This window comes from Culex pipiens, chromosome 2, assembly GCF_016801865.2.
Source record: "Culex pipiens pallens isolate TS chromosome 2, TS_CPP_V2, whole genome shotgun sequence".
Taxonomy (NCBI): domain Eukaryota; kingdom Metazoa; phylum Arthropoda; class Insecta; order Diptera; family Culicidae; genus Culex; species Culex pipiens.
This window is the reverse complement of record NC_068938.1, coordinates 79178441-79204689: the sequence shown is the minus strand read 5'-3', so window position 1 is coordinate 79204689 and position 26249 is coordinate 79178441. Positions and strand designations below refer to the sequence as shown.

The 26249-nt window shown below is 41.8% G+C and overlaps 3 protein-coding genes and 1 pseudogene across 4 annotated transcripts; 3 read left to right on the top strand and 1 right to left on the bottom strand.

Moving 5' to 3' along the window:
* The first annotated feature begins 1276 nt into the window (after positions 1-1276).
* Positions 1277-23445, top strand: LOC120422985 (U3 small nucleolar ribonucleoprotein protein MPP10). 2 transcript variants are annotated; one of them, XM_052708944.1, is made up of 3 exons: positions 1277-1546; positions 1605-3557; positions 23430-23445. In XM_052708944.1, the coding sequence occupies exons 1-2, from the start codon at positions 1446-1448 to the stop codon at positions 3547-3549; spliced, it is 2046 nt and encodes a 681-aa protein (XP_052564904.1). In that variant the 5' UTR covers positions 1277-1445; the 3' UTR covers positions 3550-3557; positions 23430-23445. The 2 variants fall into 2 exon arrangements, with proteins under 2 accessions (XP_052564904.1, XP_039442530.1); XM_039586596.2 differs by lacking the exon at positions 23430-23445 and having other exon boundaries at positions 1605-3601.
* LOC120422983 (anamorsin homolog) lies at positions 12755-13997 on the bottom strand. The gene is made up of 4 exons (XM_039586593.2): positions 13730-13997; positions 13465-13668; positions 13024-13349; positions 12755-12964 (listed from the first exon to the last, which is right to left on the bottom strand). The coding sequence occupies exons 1-4, from the start codon at positions 13869-13871 to the stop codon at positions 12851-12853; spliced, it is 786 nt and encodes a 261-aa protein (XP_039442527.1). The 5' UTR covers positions 13872-13997; the 3' UTR covers positions 12755-12850.
* On the top strand, positions 18277-19305 carry LOC120422994 (6-phosphogluconate dehydrogenase, decarboxylating-like; annotated as a pseudogene).
* A 74-nt stretch (positions 23446-23519) lies between the features above and the next one.
* On the top strand, positions 23520-25478 carry LOC120422988 (protoheme IX farnesyltransferase, mitochondrial). Its single transcript, XM_039586598.2, has 3 exons — positions 23520-23758; positions 24057-24348; positions 24410-25478. Exons 1-3 carry the CDS (start codon positions 23645-23647, stop codon positions 25378-25380), a joined length of 1377 nt encoding a protein of 458 aa, XP_039442532.1. The 5' UTR covers positions 23520-23644; the 3' UTR covers positions 25381-25478.
* Positions 25479-26249: the final 771 nt, after the last annotated feature.

Genomic DNA, 26249 nt, shown 5'->3' with positions numbered 1-26249 from the left:
TGTAATGAAAAGTCACAGATAAGCGAAAAGACTAGTACTTCGTGTACTGCCGCTCTAAGCAAGTCCGTCCCATATGTATTTTTGTCGATTTTGAGATAAATGCAGTAGTTGTCTTGTTTGAACATCTACTTTAACCTTGATTTGCAATCAAAAAGTACATTAGTAAATTTTGATAAAGTGCACCGTTTTCAAGTTAAATCCATTTTTAGGTGACTTTTTTGAAAATAGTCGCAGTTTTTCATTTTTTAAAATTAGTGCACATGTTTGCCCACTTTTGAAAAAAATATTTTTGAAAAGCTGAGAAAATTCTCTATATTTTGCATTTTTGAACTTTGTTGATACGACCCTTAGTTGCTGAGATATTGCCATGCAATGGTTTAAAAACAGGAAAATTGATGTTTTCTAAGTCCCGCCCAAACAACACACCATTTTTCAATGTCGATATCTCAGCAACTAATGGTCCGATTTTCAATGTTAAAATATAAAACAGTCGTGAAATTTTCCGATCTTTGCGAAAAAATATTTTCAAAATTTTTAAACCAAGACTAACATTTTAAAAGGGCGTAATATTGAATGTTTGGCCCTTTTGAAATGTTAGTCTTGGTTTAAAAATTTTGAAAATATTTTTTTCGAAAAGATCGGAAAATTTCACGAATGTTTCATATTTTAACATTTAAAATCGGACCATTAGTTGCTGAGATATCGACATTAGAAAATGGTGTGTTGTTTGGGTGAGACTTAGAAAACATCAATTCAAGCAAAACAATGTAAAAGGCCCTAAGTCGAAAATGTAAACAAACCACATTTTCTCTGCAAACGATGCTAAGTATCTTAATCTATCGCAACATATCGAAAAAGTATTAAAAGTTCGATTTTTGTATGAAAAAATATATATTTCCCAAAAGGCCAATGTCAATGATACCTTGTTTGTTTTTAAAATCCTGATAGACCTTTGCTGCTAAGGTCCAATGTGGAAACTGGGTTGTTTTGTTTTGGAATCGTGTTAGTCCCAGGGACAAACACGATGTTGTTTGCAAACAAAAGCGAAACCAACATTGGTCTTTTGCTTCAAAACTGCAATTTTACCTGAAAATTATTTTCCCTGGAAAATTTGGTTTATTGAACCTTTAAAAAAAACTCCAGATTTTATCCGAAAATAAGCACAGTCTGGTACAATTCCATCTGTGTCTTTCTTTTCGAGAAAAATAAAGTGCGGTGTAAAGCCAGTACGGCGTAACCGCCCTGCTCCCTCACAGTGTTTACACGTGCGAGAACTGTCAAGAATAAAAACACGCGACATTCGGAGAGCGCATTTTTGTTCGGTTTCAAAATTTGTTACCGAAATGTGGATTTTTGTGTAAAATAAGTACATTTATTACAAGTTTAAAGTTGTTTTCACGCACTGTTACTGCTGCAAGCGATTTTTAATTGCATAGCATTGGAAAATGGTCAAAACCGCCAACGGGGAAACCCCTTCCAAGAAGGGGTTGAAAATGGTGCTCAAAAAGTTCCGCGAGCACACGAAAAATCCGGAAATATTCCTGTCGTAAGTTTAACTAGCTGTTTTTTTAGAGCTATTCAAACATTTGTGATTATGTTTACAGCGCCCAAACGGCCCGCGCGGAAAAGATCAAATCGCTGGTCAAATCCCTGTACGACCACGGTCAGCTGGTGGAATTGACCGGCACGGACAAGCGCCGGAACGCCGCCTTCCTGGACGAGCTGATCGTCGACGAGATGGACGAGGAGCAGATCTGGCAACAGCTGGAGCTGAAGAACGAACAGCTGCTCGGGCAGGATCTGCCGGCCACTTCGAAACTGCTGTCGATGGGATCTAAACGGTTGCAGCTTGCGTTCCGGGAGGAGGGGGATGGTGAAGATTTGGGAGGGGAGGATGAGGAAGAGGATCAGGACATGGACGGGGAAGCGAGTGGGAGTGAAGATGAGGATGAGGGGGTTCCGGTGCAGAAGCAGAATGGTAAGGGCAAGACGACTAAAAAGGGCAAGAAAGCGAAGCGATCGATTGTGGACGATAAATTCTTCCGACTGGACGACATGGCCAAGTTTTTGGACGAGGAGGACCAGCGGGAAATGAGACGGCAGGAGGGCAAGCCGGATGTGGATCCGTTGATCGAGATCGATTACTTCAGTGCGGATGTTGGGGAGGATGAGGACGACAGTGATGAAGAGGACTTGAAATATTCTGATTTCTTCGATGACGATGAGGAGGGCGATTCCGATAATGAGGAACAGGACGACGAGCAGGATGAAGATGGCGAACAAGATCAGGAAATGGAAGACGAAAGTGGTTCCGAAGCAGAAGAAGGCAAACCTGAATCCGAAGAGGAGTTGAATTCCGAGGACGAAGTGGAACGAAATCGTCGATTACGGTTTGAGCTGTACAACGCATCGGGAGATTTCCTACCTGGGAGTACAAGTAAAAAGGTTCCCATCGAGCGGCCCGAGTCTTCGGAGAGTGAAGCGGAGCAGAAATCCGACGCTGAAGAGGAAGAAAGTGCCGAGAAAGAAGAAAGAAAGCGCGACGACGGTCCAAAATCGTCCTTCGAGCTGCGGCAAGAGAAACTTCAGCAGCGAATCGAGAAGATGGAAAATCAACTGCTCGACGCTAAACCTTGGCAGCTGAAGGGAGAGATCTCCGCCGACACGCGGCCGCAAAATTCCCTTCTCGAGGAGGTGCTCGAGTTTGAATCGACAACGCGACCGGCGCCGGTCATCACGGAGGAAACGACGATGCGCCTGGAGGACATCATCCGGCAACGCGTCAAGAACAAGGCCTGGGACGACGTCGAACGGAAGGTGCGGCCGCCGGATAACCCTCGCGAGTACCGCAAGCAACTCGTGCTGGACGGTGAAAAGAGCAAGGAATCGCTGGCACAAATCTACGAACGGGACTACCTGAAGCAGCTCGAGAAGGCCAACCCAGATGCCGCCGACCAGGACGCCTCCGAAGAAGAATCCAAAGAGCACCGTCAGATCCGCGCCGCGATGAAGACCCTGCTCGCCCAGCTGGACGCCCTCTCAAACTTCCACTACACGCCACGGCCGGCCGTCCCGGAGCTCAAGATAATCACAAACACCCCGGCGATCAACATGGAAGAGGTCGCACCGGTGGCCACCAGCGACGCCACCCTGCTCGCCCCCGAAGAGGTGCACAACCGGCCAAAGGGCGACGTCATGAGCAAGGACGAGCGCGCCCGGGCCGACAAGAACCGCGAGCGACGGCTCAAGAAGCGCTTCCAGCGGGAAAAGTTCGAGCGCCAGGCGGAAAAGGAGCAAAAACTGCTCGAGAAGGGCATCAAACCGAAGGGAAAAGAGCAGCAGGAAAAGCTGCTCAAGAAGGTGGCCAAGGCGAAGAACGTGTCGACGATGGTCGAGGGAAAGGGCGCCACGTCCAAATCGTCCACGGCGTTCTTCTCCCAGCTGCAGGATGAGGTCAGCACGCAGATCAAGGGCAAGCTGGCAGGCCAGAAGAAGGCCAAGAAGAATGGCGGCGCGACGGGACTGCAGGCGACGCACGTCAAGTTGTAAGAGCTGTTGTAAGTAAAGAGATGATTACCTACTTTATAAAATTTCAACTTTAGTTAGGAAGATTGGGTTCTTTTTGTTGATGACGTCCCAAATGGCTGGAGTGCAATCCAAAATTTCACGAAGCGAAATAAAACGCCTAAAGATGCCCTTTCCCATCTCAGGATGTGATATTCAAGTATCTAAAGTTGTTTGTCAAGCACGTATGATTGACAGATTAATTTGTCACTTCTATGTTTATCCAGTTTGCTTATTTTAACTATACATATAAACAAAACTTTCCATCGTGCGTTGAAAACGTTCTTTAGAAGCTATAGTCGAAGGTATTAGATGTTGACTGCTGACAATATCTTGGACAACCATTGATTATATGTACACAAATCAAGCTACTTCCAGGCGTGGAAAGCCATAGATCATTTTGGATAGCGATACAGCCATCCTCTACTCGGTTTCTAGACCCGCTTACGATAATTGCACCCTGAAGATAATCAGCTTTTGTGTCTTCCATACTAGCTCGTGTTTGCACAATTGGTCGAGTACTAAAAGCAGCTGCAGCTTCTCGCATAATCTTAGATGACGCACGTCTGTTGAATTATTCGTTCGCCGTTTAATATACTGTATTCCTTATCCCCATGATCGATCAACCTGGTTTAGCTTCATGGTCAAGAAATACTATATTTGTGTGGTGAAATGACAGTTCTCTCTGAAGAAAATCGGATAGAAGTGTTCCATTGAACACTAGTTTTGTTAGTAGGCTATGATTTGGTTTGTGAATAAAATCCAAGATAAATCCTAACTCTTACTTTGACACCGTTACTAAGCAGTCGTTTTTTTTTTCATTTTCTCTCAGGGTTGTTACGGAGAAGTCGAAAAAAAATCCGCGCCTTTTTAAAAAAATAGAATAAAAAATTATAAAATTGATTTTTTTTTCAAATTCATGAATCTAAGGATTTGATAATTTAAATGCAGTTCGTACTCGATGATCCTCGCCAAAGTGTCATTCAGAAACATCGTAACACGAAATTTGTATTATTTTTTTCTCAAAATTTCTCTAACCTAATAAATATGACTTCAACAATGCTTCAAAGTTATCAGATTTTCTGTAATCTATGATGGTGACAAAAACTGTACTGCCCACCATTGAAAAAACGGCTAATATCCACTTTTGGCAAAAACGAGATATTAGCACCAGGTGGTAGAGGACGTTCCAACGCATCTTCTGGAACTTGAATTTTACTGAAATAGTGTCTAGACTTGGCTGCCGATGCGAAAAACCAAACGGCTAATATGCCACTCTTATGGGAAATTACCTTGACGGAGATTTTGCGTCAAACACTAAAACGCGTTTTTCTCGGAATACTTGATTTGGCATAATAGCCGAATTTTCAATTATGGGCAGTGTACCATTTAAGAATTTAAGAATTCTGCAGTTTTTCATTTTTTGAAAGGTTCAGAATTTAAAAATGCTGCAGTTTATTAAAGGTCGTTTTTAAAGGGGTTTTAAAGGTTCAAGAATTTCAGAATATAAGAATTGAAGAATTTAGGAATTCATGAATTTTTGTTCTATTGATTGTTTTTAATATTAAAGAATTTTAAATTCTTTGATTCTGTTTTTTTTTTTAATTTTTTTAAAGCTAAAGCTCCAAAAATACTATTCAGGCTATAAACATTAGGGTGGGTACGGATTTTGAAAAGTTTTCAGATCAAGTTCTGGTGTGGTTCCCCTTGCAGGGCATACCCATAGGGACTCTCACGCCAAATTTCAGCTCATTTGGTTGAAAACTGGCTTGTCTCAAGCGAGTTCAAGTTTACATGGGATTTACTATGGGAAATTTTGAACTTTCATTCATTCGCTCCTACAGGCCTGGGGAAAACATGTAGGGTAGAGTAGTCATCAATGAGACACGGGGAACAATGATAAAATGGCTCTCACAAGTCGTAGTTTCAACCAATCAGGCTCATATTTGGGGGAAAGGTGTGTCTACTGGATGCACGTCTGCCATATTAGTGGCTTTGGTTATGGACGCTCCTTTGAAAAGTAATTCATAGATGTTTGATTATGGGGTGTAAAAGTAAATTATGGACAAAAAATACTTTTTCGCTCGTAGGCTGCAATTTACACCAAAACTAATATTTCTTCAAATTTCTTTCGACGTTCCATAGGGATTAAGTTGGGCTACAACGTCCTTTCATTAGATTTGGCCAAAATTTAGAATATACCCGGAATCCAGGGCTGTCTCATTGTTCCCCACTCATTTCAGCCCATGGGTAACAATGAGACACTTTGATTTTTCTTCAATAAACTTTTCAAAATCGATGGAAATCTTTCAAAACATGAATTAAATGTGATTTTTGGCATATTTATAGAGTTTAAACTTCATTTAACCAAAAATACTAAGTTATTTGGCATTAATATATGGATTTTACAAAATTTCAATACTTTTTAGTGTAATTTTTGTTATTAAAAGTTTCATGTTGGCAAAATTGCTCTAAAATGTTCAAGGCAAGTCACCTGCAATGAAACAATACAAAAACATGATGTTTTGCTAGAAAAATGTTGATTTTCGTAAAGTGTCTCATTGTTCCCCACCTGTCTCATTGTTCCTGCCAAGTGCGTCTACAATGAGACAGTTGAATAACTCTGGCTGTAGATGTCGGATCGATCTCATATTTTGGTCAATGTTAGAACACATTAAAAGAAAGATAATGCAACTAAAAGCTCATTAAAACATGCTAATGAAAAAATTTTAAAAATCGTTGAAAGTTGAAAACCAAAAGTGTCTCATTGATGACTACCCTACCCTAAAAACTTCTAGGATGGCCAGAAATGAGCGGAATCATCTGGAGATCAACTATCCCTAAGAGACCAGGTCGATTCGTTCAACCCCCATCAAGCTCAACGGCAATACATCCGGGGTTTTCGGAACCAAGCATTCATAGCATTCATAGCATGCTAAGGAAAATTTGATGCTTTTCTGGGGAAAACCGTTTCCCATAGTAAATCCCATGTAAACTTGAACTCGCTTGAGACAAGCCAGTTTTCAACCAAATGAGCTGAAATTTGGCGTGAGAGTCCCTATGGGTATGCCCTGCAAGGAGAACCACACCAGAACTTGATCTGAAAACTTTTCAAAATCCGTACCCACCCTAAACATACCAGCAACAGCACCGCCTCGAGTAAGCACGCAAATGTATGCCACTTACTGGCCAAACAAATTTAATGCACTTTTGATCATAATTTCTATTTTGCGAGACCATTTCTCATCATTTTGGTGGCACACACATCCACACGCAAGATCAGAGGTTAACTGCTTAACGAAAGTCGCCATCAATATCTTTTCACTTGCGCTAACGATTTCAAAGCGCTTAAGATATAAAATTGCTTCCAACTACCGGCAACATGTTCTTTTGCCCATTAGTTAGTCACTCACTTGAAAAATAATCCCGAAACATGTAAATAATTAGCAAGCGCCATCAAAAAAACAAACGCGCTAAGTCTTTTGACGTTTCAATTTTGAATACCCATTCCAATCGAAGGCTGAAGAAAACCGAGCGAGAAGCGAAGGCAAATAAAGAACAAAGGGTGGCCACCAACACCACCAACATGCTGGTGCAGCGCCTGTTGGAGTGAGCAAGTGCTGCCAGGAAACTTTCGCTATGAATGCTACTTTTCGTGAGTGTTCGCTTAAAATTTCATCAATTTTGGCAGCACTAAGCAGACCCAAAAGAGCGTTGGAAGAAAAAAAGAACTAAGCTGAAAATAGAAAAATGGGCGTGGCCCAATGCACTCGACTGATTAGAATGCATTTTTGAAATATTTTTTTAAATGCTTGTAAAAGGAATAGCATAACTTTTAATAAAAGTGAAAATAAACAGAAATGTTCACAAAAAGTTGCTCTACTCGTTGGTGTACTTGGTTTTAGTGAATTTCAAGGAACAATCCAGATTATCCAGCATCATTCAAACACGACCGCTTATTAGGCTTAAAATGGGTATGTTTCCTCTATTTAAAAATCTGAATTTATAAATGATTGGATTAAACTGGATCTATAAAAATCTAAAAAAAAAATGAGCTTTGGAATTTCTAAAACAATGAATTTTGAATGTTGGAGCTGTTTTCTGAAAACAAGAATGCTTAAATTTAGAAAAAATGTCTTTCTACGGGTTAGATCTCATCTAAAATCAGTAGCGGAAAGCCAGCTTCTGTTACGTCCAATCAAGCTCATATTTGGGATTTGACCACACATTAACATAATTAATAATTGATTGTATCCAGTATAAAAATTGAAATTGAATTTTCAGAGCCGGTAGCAGATGTTAAAATGAGTTGAGTGCAGCGATGGAATAATCATCATCAAAAGAAAATCATTGAACGTCAATCAAGAGAAAAAATCCGAAGGGAGCATGGCTCTCCTCTCTCGCGCACGAAAGATCGGTAAAAGGAATCTAAAAAAAATCATCATCTTGATTATTCGGCGGAACATCTTTTTCACCACTACACTTGCAAGTGTAACGTCACACGTCGAAAAATGACCTGTCACATTTTGTAGATGAACAATGTGTGTAAACAAATTGAAATACATATTTTTAAGTGGTGCTGACAAGGAAATTCACAAAAAATCATCAGTAGATCGATTTTTTGGAGAAGTTCGGGAGCGATATTCTTTTGCGTGATTTGCCTCCTCTCTCTTTCGCAGGTGAAGGAAGTTCGCTGGCGAAAATGATTTTTTTGCGATTACTCCATCCCTGGTTGAGTGTAATAATAAATTAATTAAAGAAATCATCAACAAAAATAATCTCTTTTGAAGACTATTTCGATATTTCTTATTTAGAAAGTGCAAACAAACTTTTTCGGAAGAAAATTCAATTTTGTTTCAGTAACAACTTCTAAGAAATTGCAGGCCAAGGATTGATACCTAAGAGCATGCAATGGCACTGACCTTGTTGCGTGCTCTTCGGTTGACGTCCACGTAAGGAACATCCTGGAAGGAGCGTAACTAACTACATCCGTAGTTCTGTTAGATCATCCGAATTATTTGATCAGAACAGTATAGCTCTGGTTCCTTGCGAGTGTCCTATTTTCTTACCTCCACGTTGGCTTGGTTTTCATGATGACCTAGCTGGTGGCCTGTAGAAACGGATCGTAAACCTTTGACCACCGCGGGTCAGAGTCGAGACGGCTGAAAGAAAGGGGCGCGACAATGTGGGAAAGGGAAGTAATTTGTGATTGTAGACGGTATTGTTTTGATTCGCAGTATGTTGAGTCAACTGCTGTGGATGTACCCGAAACATCGCACAACGGGATTTTTCTTCTCATCTTTCTCAGCTACCATCTATCTCCTATTTTTATTTTGCTCTACTGATTCGTACTTCACCACTAATTCTTCTGTTTACCATTTGGTTTTGATTTTATTAACTCTTGATTCTCGTATCTCTCAATGCTTGTCACTCTTTTTTTCCAAATAATGCTGCTTTAACAAACTGTGTGTTTTCTTTAAAATAAACCTTCCCCTAATGTACTAGTGATACCAAGTCTAATTATCATTTGCCTATTCTTTGTTGATTTACTTCTTTATTTATTCATTTGAATAATTTTTTATCTTGTCCATCATAACAATAATCTAATTTGTTTGTTATCTCTATTTATTAACTATTGCCTATTTCTACATCTACTACATCAAGCTTATTCTTTTTATTTTTTAACACACAATTATGATTCTCTTACTATTGCTTCTTTATAAAGTATATTCTCCTTTACTGTCTATTGTTTTCTAACAAGTGAGGTTCGAGCCCTTACTCAATTTATGGAATGATTGAAGGATTAACACAAATACTACTATTGTACTTTTGGTAAACTTTTGAATAACATGCTTAGGTCAAAAAAAAATTGTAACAAAACACCGCGACATAAGAAATATCAACAGATAAACACGACTTAACATTAGGGCAGTGTTGCGTTCCTCACGCGCTCACCCGCTCGTGAGCGCTCACTTTTCGCTCATTCGTGAGGAGGAGCGCTGCGCGAGCTAGCTCACGTTTGCCCGCGCTCACGTTTGCTCCGATTTTTTCAGCTCGCGTTTGCCCCTCGCTCGCGCTCGCGCTCGTTTTTCGCTCACGGAGCGCTCACTTTGGAAGTATCGCGAATCGTTTAACTTTTTGAAACAGTTTTTTTGTTTTTCAATCCTAGTTAGATTTTGTACTTAAGGCGCAGCATGTCAGTGGAAACAAGGGAAGGGTATGAGCGCCTGAGGACTGTAAACCTTAGAAAAACTTACAAAACAATGAAATAATTCAAGAAGATTTATGCTGGGGTAAGTTCGATTCAATGTTATATGCTTGGTTGATTAAAATATAAAATTAAACTGTTTTATGTACCTAAACAGTTTGTTGGCTACCATTCCAGCGTGCGGATCAGAATAAGCAACCATTAAACAAAAGTCATTCCATTAAATAGATCGTTGACTGGGTGCTGAAAAGTGGTACGCAAAACGGCCTCAATTTTGAACTGTCAAAGTGGAACCAATTTACTGTTCGCCAAAAGTAGAGAGTATTGTTATCGATCATTATTTTTTTTTTTAATGAAAAATGTGTGGCTTTTGAGGACCTGGAGTTGAAGTCAAGAAATCTTAAGAAAGTTGAAGGCGAGATCGTCATTTTTTATAATTATGAATAGAAGTTGTTTTATCCACCCAGAAGCTGTCTTTATTGTTTGATTCCGTTTAAAAACCTGGTTTAGTTAAAATTCTCTCTACTTGTTGGATCAGCTTCGCTTGAAGTAGCTATGTTTTTTCGTTGGACCAGGAAGAGCTGCAGGATTCCAAAATCAGTCAGGGAATTTATCTGCGACATCGCAGAATGACACTCTCGCCGCAGTTCTTCGTCACCCGTAAAAAAATCTCTTCTAACCGATCGAAACGCGACAATTTTCTAGCAAAAAATGTCAAAAAATAGACAAAATAAAACACATACTACTGATTATTAAACAGCTCATTTAGCAGCAAGAAAAAAGTCATGCTTGTGCTTGAACAGCCTCCTACTTTGTAGATGTAAACAAAGTGGGATCATTCGAAAATCACGGTATGCATTCTCTCTATTCATCACCCAGATCGTTCAGTGCTTGGAAACGGCTGATCATTTTTATAAAGTTAAACTTTCTCTTTCTCATTCTAGAAAATAGGGTAAAATTGTTGAAACAGTTCTCTTTTTACAAAAGCCTCCAAATTGCTAGTGCTTGAAATAACCCATTTGAATGAAATAATATAAATTGTCATTGTTATGTTTTAGCACATAAAGGGTGGCTCCTCTTCCGTCAAGTAAATTATATCTAACACTTCCGCTACCAAGCCTCTGAAAATATTCAATGGACATTCTCTAAAATGTTCCGAATATGAGGGATGATTGTAACTTTTATAAAGCTTACTGCTGTTTTTTTAAAGGTCCAATAAAACAAATTTTATTTTTTTTGGGGTTTTTAAAACCGCTTTGAGTCAAAACTCCGGATTCTAAAAACTTAAAATAAACATTTGTCAATTAATTAAATTTGCATCTCTTCACGTCAATGATTTTTTACATTAAGAATGAGTTAGCTCTTTGTTACACACTCAAGAGTGAATCATTCTGCTCCTTGGCTAATTCTGAATTTAAATAGAACGTATATTCCGGTTCGCCGACTAAATCCATTTTATTGCTTACTTTTGTTTGTTTGACCACTTTCTTGTTTGTTTTTGCTGCCTGTGCTGAGATAGTTCTAGAAACTTCGTTTCAAAACAGGCAGATGCTTCAACAGGGAAAAACGACTACCTACTTAGGCTCACCAGCTCACGTGAGCGCAAAACGCTCCGGTGAGCGTGAGCGAGCACGAGCTACCTGATAAAAACTCACGCTCCAGCTGGAGCGAGCACGCTTTCCGTGAGCGCTCGCTCATTCGCAACCCTGCATTAGGGAATATTTCAGGAGAAAACGATACATAGTAAAATAACAATTAGTTTTTGAATTCAAACTAAAATAAAACAGTTTTTGCTTTAATAAAAATTGATAGGCACACTATAAATGATTAGGCGCTTATACTTACATCAAACCCTACGTAATGTACCCCCCCCCCCCCCCCCCCCCCCGAGTTAAAATGCGTAACCGGAAAAGAAGGTGTGCATGCCTGGCACGAACACTCAAAGCGTGTTCTAGCGTGTTGCTCGTACTGACTCAGAGCAAGGGTAAGATGTAGGTGTAAGGGCTGTGCGTGTTCGTCGGGAACCTGGTGCATAAGATCGGTCAAGGCCCGTTCTTACACTGAAAATTGCGAATTGCGAAATTAAAGTTTTATCAAGTTTTGACGAAATTCATGAAAATTATTCTACACTGAAACCCCGATGGTTTGACACCAATTGTTGTCAAGCGAACGGGGTCTCTTTTTAGTTTGACACCCTCTTTACACAAAGCTCACACTTACTACCAAACGTTTGGTTTGATGGTAAGTGTGAGTGTAAAAAGTGACAGTTCGTCACTTTTTAGTTTGACCACATTTGAAATAACCATTTTTGGCTCGGTTTATAGAGGACGATGGTTCGGAACTCGAGTGTCACGTCTGTTTGTTTGTGATTGAATACTACAGCCATGACGATCCAGGTAAACGCCCCATGAAACAGGTCCTCCGAGGCCTGTACGACATGGATGTGAGTGTGCTGAAAAAAGAGCTCAAAACTCTTAAGTTGAACGTGATCGAAGTCTTCAAGATGACGAGACACAACAAGGACATCAAGTATCGTGATCAACTGTACCTGGTTCATCTCGAGAAAGGATCGACAACGCCGTCTGATCTGAAAGCAGTTCGGGCAATTTTCAACATCATCGTGACTTGGGAACGTTATCGTCCAGTGCACCGTGACGTGACACAATGTTCGAACTGCTTGCAGTTTGGGCATGGTGGAAGAAACTGTTTCATCAAGAGTCGTTGTGCAACCTGCGGAGGTGAGCACAAAACTCAAGCTTGCAACACAATCAACGAGAACATCGAAGCTAAATGCTTCAATTGCGGTGGCGACCATTCAACCAAGAATCGGAGCTGCCCAAAACGTGCAGAGTTTGTAAAAATTCGGCAGCAAGCGACGCGAGGCACCAACCAAACTACGTGGTTGCAAAGGAACTCTGTGAGCGGTCACGGCCGGTGACCATGGGATGGCTTTCGAAACGTTCAACAAGTTACTAGTCTCTGTTTAAATACTTCAACTCAAAGTTTATTATCACCGTAAATCTCCTCCAACTGTCCTCTCTTTCACACACTCAAACAATATTTAAGCTTGAAACGCTCTCAAACATCAGCCTGCATCTGCGTGTCGGACAGCTGAATCTTCTCGCCCGGCTTGAAGGCCGGCATTCCCAGGTATGGACAGGTCGCACAACGGAATGCATCGCCCAGGTAGCACTGCAAAATTAATAGTAGAGATTAAACATTATTTTGAGACTAAAGAAAATGAAACTCACGCTGCCACACGAAGATTTGGCCGATTGTGCCGCGGCGACCGCCGCTCCCTTCGATTCCGCGTCCAGTTCCTCGGCCAGCCCACAGGAACAGTCCTTGCAGGCCTTGCGCTTTCCGGTGGTGCCACACACGCGCAGAGATTCCGCCGACGGTTTCACCTTGTCCTCCTCGTCCAGTAGCTCGTCCTCGTCGATCCGCTCCTCGGCCTCGCCGTCATCGTCCACGTCCAGCTTCCACACGGCGGCCACTTTGGCTTTGTTGGCGCCGCCTCCCAGCGACAGCTTGGCCGCCGATCCGATCTCGTAGTTGGGCTTCTCGGCGATGTAGACTGTGGATCGAAACCATTTTTTTAATGTTTAGTCATGTCGTCAGACAAAACCACAAACTGATAAGTGGTTGTTTGATAATGGGTCACGTATTGTGAGATAAGACAAAACTCTAACCATTTCCCTCCGCCGATGCGATGTTGATGAACCCGGACAGCAGCAAATTTGCACGGACCGTTTCTGCACCTCCGGCCGCTGAATCGTCCTTGAATACTGCCTTTCCCTTGGGTTTTGTCAGCTTCAGCAAGTGGGACACCAGCTCCGAGTTTCCGGTGGACACATTTGCCAGAATTATGTCAAACTGGGACTGGCCGTAACCACCTGAAACAAAGCAACAAATTAGATTCAAAACTTAAAATAATCGAGAAATTTCTCAACCCACCCAGCAAAACTCGCTCGGCATTCTCCACATTGACCTTGACGCCGGGAATCGACTTCAGCTGATTCACCTCCTGCTCGATGTCGGCGCTGATTGTGCCACCCCAGATGTACAGCACCTGGTTATTTTCCTGGACAAAATTCATGGTTTCGGTTCACAAAATTGTGAATAATAAAGAATGTGCGTCACGATGAATCGGAACAAAAATCGAAGATCTGCTGCACCGTTGTGAAACTCGCGAGCACGCAACACAACTGCTGGAATGACAATTTGCGACTGAATGGAGCTGTCAAACTGGGCTGAAAATGTAAACAGATGGTTCGTCGATTTCTGCAGGGTTACTTTTGGGAAACATCGAGTTATTCAATGTTGTCGTGGGACTACGTTTTATCGTTTAAATAATTATTTTGTGCAACGGATAAAAACACTGTTCTTCAATTCTGTTTTATTGCTTAATGATCACGACGTTATAGTAGAATTCTAGCAGAGTTTCCACAGATCTCGATATTTTTACAGCATTGTAGCAGAAATGTTCCACCGTTCTAGCAGGATTTTGGCAGAACCAGCTCTGCTAGAATATTTCGTGACTGGGTAATAGAGTTTTGATAGTGCTTTCAGCTAAAATTTTACATCAAATTCATGTTGAAAGCTGAATACACTGAAAATACGCCACACTTTTTATTCAAGTGCCCAAACACTTGAATGATTGAATAAAGCCACATCATAGATCTAATTGGGTACTAAAGCCTTATGTCAATTTTTATGTACAACGATTAAAAACACGCTTAAAAACCATTTCTGATCACTTTTTTCTTATTTTAATGCAAAAAAAAAGTTGACAAGACAACATTTTTTCGATGGATCAACTATGGTCCCCTTGTAAACAATAATATCAGCAATCTAAGCTTCATTTTAGGACCCAATTGATTTATGTTTCAACATCAATCCAAATCACAATCAAATGCAATTGTTTGGGCGATTGATTTTTGGGTATTTTTTTGACACGTTTTTTTCATTCGGGTGGCTCAAGCCTTTCAAGTGTTTTGCTCGTGATTTTTTCCCACTGTCTTGAACTATTCAAAGTGATGAGGAAAACACTTGAAATTGACCTTAGGATATACACAAAAGAAGTACTATTCAAAGTCAACGTGATTTTCCACTTGAATTTAATACTTTTAGCGCGAACTGATTGCTTTTAGCGCGACTTTTATCGAAGGCTAGAAGCGAGGCTAGAACCAGTAGCAAAAAAAAACTCTCCCGTTTTCAACTGGCCGGCCGGCGCAGTGGTATCGTGCACGACTAGCAAGCGAGAACCTGTATATCGCTTGTACGTACTATTATTTTTCAACACCATTTAAAATTCAAGTGCGAATGGAAGAGAAACTCAGCGAACACTTGATTTGTCCAAAAAAAAGGCCACTAACCTTTCAAAACTATTTTAAAACGAAAAATATTATTTTTCAAAACGAAGGGCACAACACGAAAGCAGTTGTTTGGGTTTGGCCTGCGGTGTCTGGTTATTGAAATTATGTCTTGTCCAATCACCGCAACTTCAGGTGTTTTGGGTGTCAGATCATGTGCGAAACACTTCGATGCGCTGTGGGAGTTTTGCTCAGTGTGCGGAACTCGGAAGGCAAACGGTATAAATATGGCGCATTTCTTTCCTGACACGCAAAAAAAAACTTGACGTTAGGTTTGAGCGCGACTATTCCCTCAAGCACACGGCCATTCTTGACGACTCGGAACAGAGCAAGTGAATCGGAAGTATTCCCAGATGCGCTAAGATGGGAATCGACTGTAAGGGTTCGAGGGTCATTGTATTAATAAAAATAAGCTTTATCTAGGGCTAGTGATTTTTCGCGATTTCGCGGAAGCCGCGTAATCCATGAAATTTGCCCTTAACCGTGAAATTTCGTAAATACCGTGAAATGCAGCGAAATTCTTATTAATTAATTAACCAATTGTCCTTAAGTGTATTTGAACATCGATTTTTTTTTATTCAAGCAATCCAAATAATATTGTTTATAAGGGGAACTATACCCTTTTTCAGCCTATTTCTATTATCGGCCTATCAGCACTTTGATCATGAATTACAGCTTTCATAAAGATTTTTTGACTGTTCCAAAGTAATAAATAGCTGAAATAAAAGTGAACAAGCAACTCTCCATTGTTGATACATCTGAAAATGTTGATTTAATAGCGGAAAACGGCAAAAGTGATGAGAATTGGTCGAACGGCTTAGAGTGATTAAAATGGGTGCAACCTACAATGTTTTACGAAAAGTTCCAGCGAAATAAGCTTTGGTTGTCACATTAGGGTGTAATATCAAAATCGATTTTCCAGCACAGCATTTTTTCAGTTCCTTTTGGGGTCCTAAACAACTCCCCAAAGTTTGGGAATGATTGGTTTAGTCCTCACTTTGCGCAAAGCGATTCAATTTTCCATATAAATTTGTATGGGAAAAATCATTTTTTTGAATTTTAATATTTAAAAAATCCAAGTTTCACGCTGTACTAAAACCGGATTCATATTCGGATGCTCTGGAAGGTGCTCTACAACTTTCCCGAAGAGAGTATGGTGCTAACTTGCCCCTGAAAGAAGATACAGCGTCCTCAAAACTCGTCTAAAACGTGATTTTCGAGCAAAAAACACGTTTTAGACGAGTTTTGAACACGCTGTATCTTTTTATAGGAGCAAGTTAGCACCATACTCTCTTCGGGAAAGTTGTAGAGCATCTTTCAGAGTATTCGAATATGAATCCGGTTTAAGTACAGCGTGATGCGTGAAATTAAAAAAAAATGGTAAAAATGGTTTTCCCCATACAAATTCCCATAGAAAATTGAATCGCTTTGCGCAAAGTGAGGACTAAACCAATCGTTCCCAAACTTTGGGGAGTTGTTTAGGACCCCAAAAGGAACTAAAAAGTTGCTGTGCTCATTAGATTTGGACAATTTTATTTTTTTCCATACAACCATATTACACCCTATTGTAACATACCTTGGATAATACAATTTGACGTTCAAAGCATGGTTTTTTTTTTAACATTTCACAAAAAAATGTGAACGGACGATTTTCAAAACTGCAAAGAAAGAAAGTGCAGAGGAGTTTAGCTATTTAATTTTGAATCTCTGTAAAAAGGAAATTTTGTACAAAAAAAAAGTTCTTTGTGTTTTTAGAAATTGTTTAAGCACTTTGCAACATTTTCTAATATTCTGGACTTATCAATAACAAATCGTCGCTTGTGTGCTATCTTGTGGCACGTCCTATCTTTTTACAGCAGACGCGTCACAATATAGCACACAAGCGACGAAATGGTAAACAAAACTGTTTTAAAAGAAATTTTGGCTGAATACTAAAATTTCACTACTATCCGTGCTACTATCTCTTATTCTACTAATTGTACTTTTGGTGGATTTATCGAGTAGTTGTGATTATTTTTTATTTACATTGAAGGATGTACTTCGTTTTAAAGATATTTTAGCAAATTAAATTTAAAAAATATCGGTAAAATTGGAATGATTGAATCGTAAATTCCCGTAGTAAAAAGTTTGCAATATTTCACGAAATTGAGCTCTCAATTTTTTGCTGTCTTAAATACTTTGTGTCAGGGGATAATATTTGTATCTTAAACATCCGGTAACTTTCCTGTACACAACTACTCTTAAATAACACAATTTTGCCTTGATTTTAGGCAGATTTTTGAGAACCGCGAAATTCCAATGTTTTGAATTGACATGCCGCGTAATTTCATTTTTTCTGCCGTGAAAAATCACTAGCCCTCCTTTATCGTTTGGGACGATAATATCACAAAATTCAAGCAAAACAATGTAAATGGGCCGAAGCCGAATTGTAACCAAAGAGTCTGTCCTGCTCGTTCTTAATGTAAACATCCACTGACGTGAGCAGGATAGATTCTTTGTTTATATTTCAGCTTTGGCCCATTTACATTTTTTTGTTTGATTTAAGCTTAATTTTAGGACCCAATTGAATGGATTTGGTGCGAGTGCTTAACCTGCCAAACATACACTCAAAGCCCCACCATGGTAATTTTAAAAACATTAAATATGCTGCTTATTATCACAGACAAACAGACGTGACACTCGAGTTCCGAACCACAGAGTAAGACAGAGTAACCACTGCCACTTGATTTTTGGTTCCCCTTTGTGGTACATCGCAGGTACATCGCACGCCTGCTACCAACAAGCCAAAAAATAAAATGACATTTATTCGGACTTCTCACTCTGTGTTACTCTGTGGCCGAACCATCGTCCTCCAAAAACCGAGCCAAAAACGGTTATTTCAAATGCAATTCGGCATCCACTCACCCGGCGCTGATGGCGCTGCTGTCGTGACAGCTCGCCCGCCTCGTGATGCTCGGCGTGATGTGTTTTTATTTTGGCAAAGATGAGCGTGAGCACGTGCGAGGCAGCAAATGAAATCAAAATTATTGATGGGATTCTGGAGTGCTTCGGAGAACCAAGGTTAAAGGCTAACAGAATTGCGGGAAAGATTGAAACAATATTGGCCAAGGCTAAGGGCAAATCACTTCTGATACTGAGGTGTGTATGGAGTGTGTATGTAGTCAGTATCATACTCGATATCGTGCGTATGGTATGGACCTCAGTATTAATCATTATTAAGAAGATTTATTTCAGTGTGGAAAGTTTTGACATTTCTCAACGTCAAACTCTGATGCTGTTTTTTATTGTTAGGTTCAGTTTGCTTTGCTGGTTGCTGGAGCGTATTCGGGACACGGCTGGCCAGAAGGGAACCGGCAAGTGGACGGCGATCGCTGCTCTGCACCACGGAGTTCCGGTCACAGTGATCGGCGAGGCCGTATTCTCGCGTTGCCTGTCCCTCTAAAGGAGGAACGTACCAAGGCTAGCAAGCAACTCGCCGGCCCGCCCCCAAGCTTAACGTTGCCGACCGTAAGGCGTTCCTCACGCACATCCGCAACGCCCTGACCTGTGCCAACATCGTCTCGTACGCCCAGGGCTTCATGCTGCTGCGCAAGGCCGCCAACGAGTACAAGTGGAACCTGAACTTCGATGGAATCGCGTTGATGTGGCATGGAGGTTGCATCATCCGCAGTGTCTTCCTCGGAAACATTCGGAACGCGTTCGTGCGCAATCCGGCGATGTCGCATCTGCTGCTGGACAACTTCTTCAAGAACGACATCGTGGAGAACCAGCAGTCGTGGCGTGAGGTCGTTAGCCGGGCGTCCCAGTGTCTTCTTCGATGGCTATCGCTCGGAGCGACTGTCCGCGAATCTGCTGCAGGCCCAGCGGGACTACCTTGGGGCGCACACGTACGAGCTGCTTGGCAAAGAGGTCAAGTTTGTGCACACCAACTGGACCGGCAAGGGCTTCAACGTTTCCGCTGGTACTGTGTGACGAGCACGATGCCGCTGGTTAATTCCTCTACATTCCATTAAACAGAGGACACCGTCTCCATCAGTCGTTATTTCTTGTTGCCCATTCGGTTAGATTTCGAAATTGTTTTCTTCTTTTTTGTAATAAAAGTGGATGTTTAGGATTTTGTCTACATTTTGTCAAGTACCTACTGATTAAATTCCTGAATATTATTTTGGCTGGGGCTATCGGCGAGATGCAAAGTGCTGTTGCACAGTTCGTCGAAGCATCCAAATACGCAGAACTGTAGCCAGATTCTTGACCTGAAAGACGGTTCATTTGAGTTGGTTCCCAAGACGGAGTTGTCGTGGCGCGGACTGCGTCGCGAGGCAATTCGTCGTACCGGAAGGCCACTTTGAGGAGGTGTCTGAGTTGCTTAAACTTAAAAGAAGATCGTCGAGCTGAATCAAGAACGGGATCAGGCTTTGGAGATCCTCGCCAAACACGATGAAAAGTTTGAAGCGCTCCAGCCCTTGCTCGAACAAAAAGAGCAATTCCAAACCAAACTTTTTGACCTGAAAAAAGTCGTTGACAACTCCTAATCCGCACTCATGTTTGTCGAATGTTTGTCGCTCACAACTTGCCAACTAAGGAAAAGCGCAAACTCGACTTCCCCCAACTCCAGTAAGTCCTCACCGCCAGCCACAACAAACTCAATGAAAATATCGCCGAACAAAAGAACCTCCGCAACCATAGAGAAAGATCCTGAACGCCCTGATACGAAGGAAAAACGAAGGTAGAATCCTCCTTTATCATGGTCGAGACGGTGAACGATGCGCAGTCAATTTTCCCGGATCTTTGCGCTTGGATTAGGATTCCTTCCATTTATCCGTTTGAATCAATAAAAATATAATCATTTGGCCGATGGAAGTCAAATAATCACTGCTCGGTTCCGTCCCGAAATGCGGATGAACTGCCAACAGAATTAGCAACAAATCCTTTTTCAAAATCTTTAATTTTTCATATTGCCGAATTAACTTGTCTTGTGTCTAGCCTTGTTTACTATTTTGATCGATTTTGACAACTACACTGATATAAATCGTGTCCAAAAGTTGCGCATAATATGCCAGTATCAGGCCAGTATTATGCGCGTATGGTACGCGCGCCATACGCGGTATGTGGTATACTCGAAGTGCTTAACCCTTAGGGCCAAGGCCAGATGAGCGGTTGACTAGCGAGGAGTTACCTTTTGCCCCAATAATAAACCGGTAATGCAAATCATCACATTAGAAACAAATGTGACCACCATGTCGATGTGGCCTGCCCTAGAGCCTGCTCAACTTGTGTCGGTCCGCCGAGGACAATGTCGGGAATTACGTGTTTGGAGCATTGTTGCGGCGTTCCTGCAGGTATCTCAGCAAAGCCGTACTTTCCGCTTATTGTCAATATTCTTCGCTCATACCTCTTCCAGGTTGAGCAGATGATCGCAGAAAGCCGTGACATTGTTCGCTGGCTACGGAGATGACAATGTCCGATTCTTCCGACCGAGAATGTAATCTTTACGAAGATTGCAGTGGTAAAATCTTGAATGGAAGCCTCCTCCCGGTGCACCGTGACCTTGGCGGTTGCGGATTTAGCTGCGATCCAATATTTTGTGGCAATATCGTGCGCACGATAAGGGCAAATTAGTTTTGAAACAATTTGGTCAGGATTTTTCGTCCCAGATGCTGCTGGTTGGTCAAAAACAAAAACATCATTTCGATGGTGGCATTTGCTAGCACGTGGCTTGATTGTCTCACACATACAGTGAACGGCCCGAGCGGTTTAGGCTTTCAGGATTTTTGTGATATTTACTTGTAGAGTCAAAACAGATCAGTAAACTTCACTTATTTGTATATTACACTTTTTAAAGATTACATTTTTGCGGTAACACTCTCAACTTTTACGCGCACGATCACATCACTCAACTTTTTGTTGCTAATTTCATTAAGACCTTCGTCGAGCCAATTCTCTACGTTGAAGCCAGACTTGTCCTCCAGACCTCTTCGCCGAACCATGCCAGACCCCGAACTCCTAAGTCCCGGGTGGACTCCTCACTGCGGCTAAGTCCCGACGGACTCTTCACGGCGGCTAAGTCCCGACGGACTGCGGCCTCCACCGCTAAGTCCGGCTGGACTGGGGCCTCTGCTACTGGTGGCTGCTGGCGGGTCTGGCTGGTCTGGGGCGTCTTCTGGAACTGGAACTGGACTGGAACAAGAACTGGAACTAATTGCCCTCCTCAAGAATTTTGGGGTTTTTATAGTCAGTCCCCGAAAACTCTACTAAATTTTGTTCTACTAAAAGTGGTCCGTTTCGATGAGAAGCATCGATGAACCTCATGAATTAAATTATGCAGACCTCTGCAATTCTTCATGGCTTTCCGTATGGTGTAGTGAGTACACCTCAAATTCGGAAGTCATGGGCAATATCAAAATTATGTTCCTAAAACATTCTCAAAAATGTTGGTCAATAATGAGAAGGTCGAATTCTCCATTGAACAAACATGCCAATGAATTTGGTTAAGCCACACCCTCAATTTCCCCTGTGGGATAACATCGCACATTCATAATTGAAAGCTTAACCATTTTTTTGATTGCCTAACAATTGGCGAAATTTAATAAAGGGCTTTTCAGGTGAGGATGACTCATGATCCACACCTGTACATAAGCTTAATTATTTGTCGCGCAACGCGAGTCGACGGGTAAAATTATTTATGCTTGCGTAAGCGCGCATGGTCAGAACTGTGGTGAGGTTCGAAAAATTGACAAATTTAATGATTTAAATTTGAGGTCGCTGCAACAGTGACAGGTGCATGACAGTACGGTTCTACGTATTGGTATATGTTTAGGCCGTGTTTCGGCTGTTGCTCGCCAGACAGCGCTGGCGTCACCGTGATTTTATGGATTTATTAAGGACGATGGATTTTGAAAATAATTTGTATGGAGAGTCTCGTCTGTTTGTCTGTGTTATTATCATGTGCGTGGCTTTTCGGTCAAAGTAAACTCAAATATGTTAACATTTACCATGCTTCCTCAAAACTGCATTGTAATCTAGTCCTATAAGCTATTGTGTTTCATTTTATAATATTCAATTGGGTCCTAAAATGAAGCTTAGATTGCTGATATTATTTTTTACAGCGATAAAGCTTATTTTTCTAAGTACAATGACCCTTGGTACGACCACAAAGAGTTTAAAATGGTTTTTTAAATCAATTTTGAAAAATTAACCTCGCGGTCCTTCTTGACAGAAAAGCTCCTACTTGACAGCTCGTTCCAAGTACAGACTGTTTAGGGAAACAGACTGGCCAATGCAAAATAAACAGGCACTGGCAACGTATGTTTTGCGCTTGCAACACTGCCAGTTTTGCTGGGCGTAAAGGGCGTTTGGTGTCCAGCGCGTTTGGTGTCCAGAAATATGGCCAATCTGTTTCCCTAGACAATCTGTAGTTCCAAGGGGACATAAAAATACAATACAATACATGTACATAAAAATTGACATAGGGCTTTAGCTGGGTGCTGAAAAGACAGAATGCGTAACGTGATTTTCGAATGCTCCCTACTGCTCCCCACTAATACAACTGCACTACAGCTGTAAACATAAACAAAGTAGAAGGCTATGTTCAAGCTCAAGCGTGACATATTTCTTGCTGCTGAAGTGACTTGTTTTGAAACATTTTGGATCTGTTGATGTTAGACTTTTCGCTCAGTAATTAAGTGCTTCGCGCATGTTTTGTTCATAGACTAAACGATGGGCGGCCAAAAAAGACCTTTTTTGTTTCCTACGTGACGAAAAATTGCGTCACAAGTGGGTGGAATTTACTGAATCATAAGAGCAACCAAATGGATGTCCCGAGGTTAGGAATCTTTGAAGCGCAGTGATAATATCGGAGTAATATTATTCAATATTATGTCGCAGGTGCGATTCATAGTTATTGATAATTCGTCGTTAAAATTTCAAATTTCATCATAAACATAGGCTTTGCGTGAGATAAAGCGCTTACTGAAATGTTAGTGACGAATTATGCCAACCTCGATTTCAACCCTCTTCTTAGGATAAATTGACTTCGAACACTTCAAATTTTGACGACATCGACTTTTTTTTATGCCTGACAAAATAAATTATTGATCGATTACAATACTTGCTACGTCTTGGGAGTATTTTACCAACAGTAAATTGGTTCCGCTTTGACAGTTCTAAATTGAGGCCGCTTTGCGAACCACTATTCAGCACCCAGGGCTTTAGTACCCAATTAAATTGAGATTATTGAGGACGCGTACTCCAACGCCATCAACCATTTTCTTTTCTTCACACAGCAACCCTGCGAAAAAAAAAGTAATCGATCAACCAACTGTCAACGCTTTTACGCACGCGACTGCCTCCAGCTGTCATTCGCTGTGCGTATTTTTCACTCTTTTGGTGCGCGGTGCGGTGCAAATCGATTTCAAAACAGTCACCGGATCCTCGCGGCGCCTGTGGTGGCCTGTGAATTACCCGATTTTTCCTGCGAACGATGGTGCGCGCGTCCTAAATGCATCGGATAGTGGCCAACAGTCGGCTGTGGTGTGACCTGGCCGCACGGCACCTGTCCCAGCAGCGCAGTTCCCTGGCCGCACGCCAAGGCCAACTCGGATTCGTTCGATTGGTAAGGCAGCAGAAGAAGTTTTGTGTTGTGATGATTACACAACCAATATTCTGCGATTTTTCGTGTTTATCTTTGTCGATTGGATTGGAGATTGATAAGGGCGCTAATTAGAGCTTATTAGCAACTAAATAATTCACGATAAAAGTTTCTACCATATTTTTTTGTAGATTTTCCAAACAGTCGAATGACCTCTATTTTTAGATTATTTTGATTTTCCTTGATGATGAGTCTTATCTGTTTACAACACCGTTATCTTGAGTGAAATTGAAATAAATGCGTCTAATTTTCTTTCTTTCAGTACGTAAGCAAAGCTCCAGTGAGTCAGATTAGCTCGTCCGGCGCGGCTAAATCATCCGACGAGCATAATGGACCCGCGAAAGGAGCAGCGCCCCAGGCCATTCCGCTGGCCGTCCCCTTAGTGGTGCCGTTGGACACCAAAGCAATAGTCAATGAAATTACCAAATCGTTAGAGAGCAAAAGTAAACCGGGGAAGCAGGACGATGGCCAGGTGGTGGCGTCGATTACGTCCCTGCCTGGGTTTAGCCGGTTAATCTACCACTACTTGATGTTGTCCAAGATTCGGTTGACTTGTAAGTAAATTAAGGTACTGACACTAGATATTCTCTAATTCAAACAAATTCCCCATTCAAGCACTCGTGGTCATGACGGCGATGGCCGGCTACGCGATGGCACCGGCACCGTTCGAGTTGAGCACGTTCCTGCTCTGTTCAATCGGAACCACGCTGGTGTCCGGCGCCGCCAACTCCATCAACCAGGTGATCGAAACGTCGTTCGACGCACAAATGGCCCGCACCCGCAACCGCGTGCTCGTCCAGGGTCACCTGAGTCGCCTCCACGCGGTCGGATTCGCGCTCGGCGCCAGCACCGTCGGCGTCGGAATGCTCTACTTTGGCGTGAACGAGCTGACGGCGGCGCTCGGAGCGGCCAACCTCATCCTCTACACCAGCATCTACACGCCGATGAAGCGGTACAGCATACTGAACACGTGGGTCGGTTCGCTGGTGGGCGCCATCCCGCCGCTGATGGGTTGGGCCGCGTGCACCGGTGGGGACATCGGTGCCGGCGCCTGGATCCTCGCCGGTCTGCTCTACTGTTGGCAGTTTCCGCACTTTAACGCCCTCTCGTGGAACATTCGCCCCGAGTACCTGAAGGCGGGCTACAAAATGATGGCCAACTCCCACCCGGAGCTCTGCACGAGGGTCTCGCTACGTCACACGGGTTACACCACGGCCCTGTGCCTTCTAGCACCGGCACTGGACGTCACAAACATGTGGTTCGCCCTGGAGACTCTCCCGCTGAACGCTTACTTTGCGTACCTCGCCTACGAGTTCCACCAGAAAGCGGACAGCAAGAGCTCCCGCAAGTTGTTCCGCTTCTCGCTGCTCCATCTGCCCCTGCTCATGATCCTCTTTTTACTTAACAAAAAGCACTGGGTGTTTAGTGACGATAAGCCGGAAGAGCAGCAGATTGACGAATATCTGGTCCCAAATATTGTGGCCGAAGTGGGCGCCGGAAGTGGCGGCGGTGGCATCAAGGCGATCGAGGATAACCTGCTGATGAACGTGGCTAGCGTTCTGCCGGCGGCGGCCGCGAAGAACTAGAAGAATTATATGTGAACCGCGCGCGCGCGTCGCAGATGCTGTGTAAAATATTGTTGTGTAAGATGAGCTGAATAAACGGGATGACTATTGTGATCGGAGCGTAAAGTGTTTGGATTTTGCGAAAAGAAATTGGCCCACAAAAGCTGTTTTTTCTGTTTAAAAATAGTAAACAAGAAAATTTTGGTCCAATATCTTTGGATAGCTTTACTTTGGCACACAAACATTGATTCCATGCATAATTTCACCTTGAAGATAAGGATTTTTTTTCTGTACCGGCAAAAATTCAATCATTACAATAATAAGATTAACCATCTACAACCCAACCCCGCATCTAGACGGGCTTCGATCTAAAAAAAATCCAAAAATCTATTTTTCAACCAATTTTTGATCTTTAAAAAGCATTGAAAGCAGAACTCTTAAAATTTTAGATAATGTTAGGGTTGGTAGTTTGACTTATGTTATGTGACCTTGCCAATTTTTAAAAAAATGTCATATTTTCTGGGGTCAACTTTGGCTGTGTTTTTTACTAACATTTCTTATATTTTAAGTAAAAATAAGTATGCAGTATTTTTTGTAGTTTCCCAGACTATGCCTCAACGCATTTTTTACAGTTTAAATAATAATAGTGCCATTTTATAGCAGAAAATGTGAAAAACAAGCAAAAAATTGAAAAGTGACTGTAAAAACATGAAAAAATTAGATAGGCAAAAGGTAGGGGAGAGTGGGGAGACTTGATCCCCTTTTTTTGTATCGCACATAACTCTATCAATTTCTCACAAAACTATAAACTTTTTGCATGAATTGAAAGCTTAAACATTCATCTATGTCTGGCTAAAGGGTATCTCATCAGATGAACTCTTCGAATCATG

Bases quoted from the DNA above. Each gene is read 5' to 3' on its own strand.
- LOC120422988 (XM_039586598.2), top strand. From the start codon at position 23,645: ATGCATCGGATAGTGGCCAACAGTCGGCTGTGGTGTGACCTGGCCGCA. The intron at 23,759-24,056 runs GTAAGGCAGCAG...TCTTTCTTTCAG, and splicing joins AACTCGGATTCGTTCGATTG to TACGTAAGCAAAGCTCCAGT. The intron at 24,349-24,409 runs GTAAGTAAATTA...TCCCCATTCAAG, and splicing joins GTCCAAGATTCGGTTGACTT to CACTCGTGGTCATGACGGCG.
- LOC120422985 (XM_052708944.1), top strand. From the start codon at position 1,446: ATGGTCAAAACCGCCAACGGGGAAACCCCTTCCAAGAAGGGGTTGAAA. The intron at 1,547-1,604 runs GTAAGTTTAACT...TTATGTTTACAG, and splicing joins AATCCGGAAATATTCCTGTC to CGCCCAAACGGCCCGCGCGG.
- LOC120422983 (XM_039586593.2), bottom strand. From the start codon at position 13,871: ATGAATTTTGTCCAGGAAAATAACCAGGTGCTGTACATCTGGGGTGGC. The intron at 13,669-13,729 runs GTGGGTTGAGAA...GCTTTGTTTCAG, and splicing joins TGCCGAGCGAGTTTTGCTGG to GTGGTTACGGCCAGTCCCAG. The intron at 13,350-13,464 runs GTTAGAGTTTTG...TTCGATCCACAG, and splicing joins CGCATCGGCGGAGGGAAATG to TCTACATCGCCGAGAAGCCC.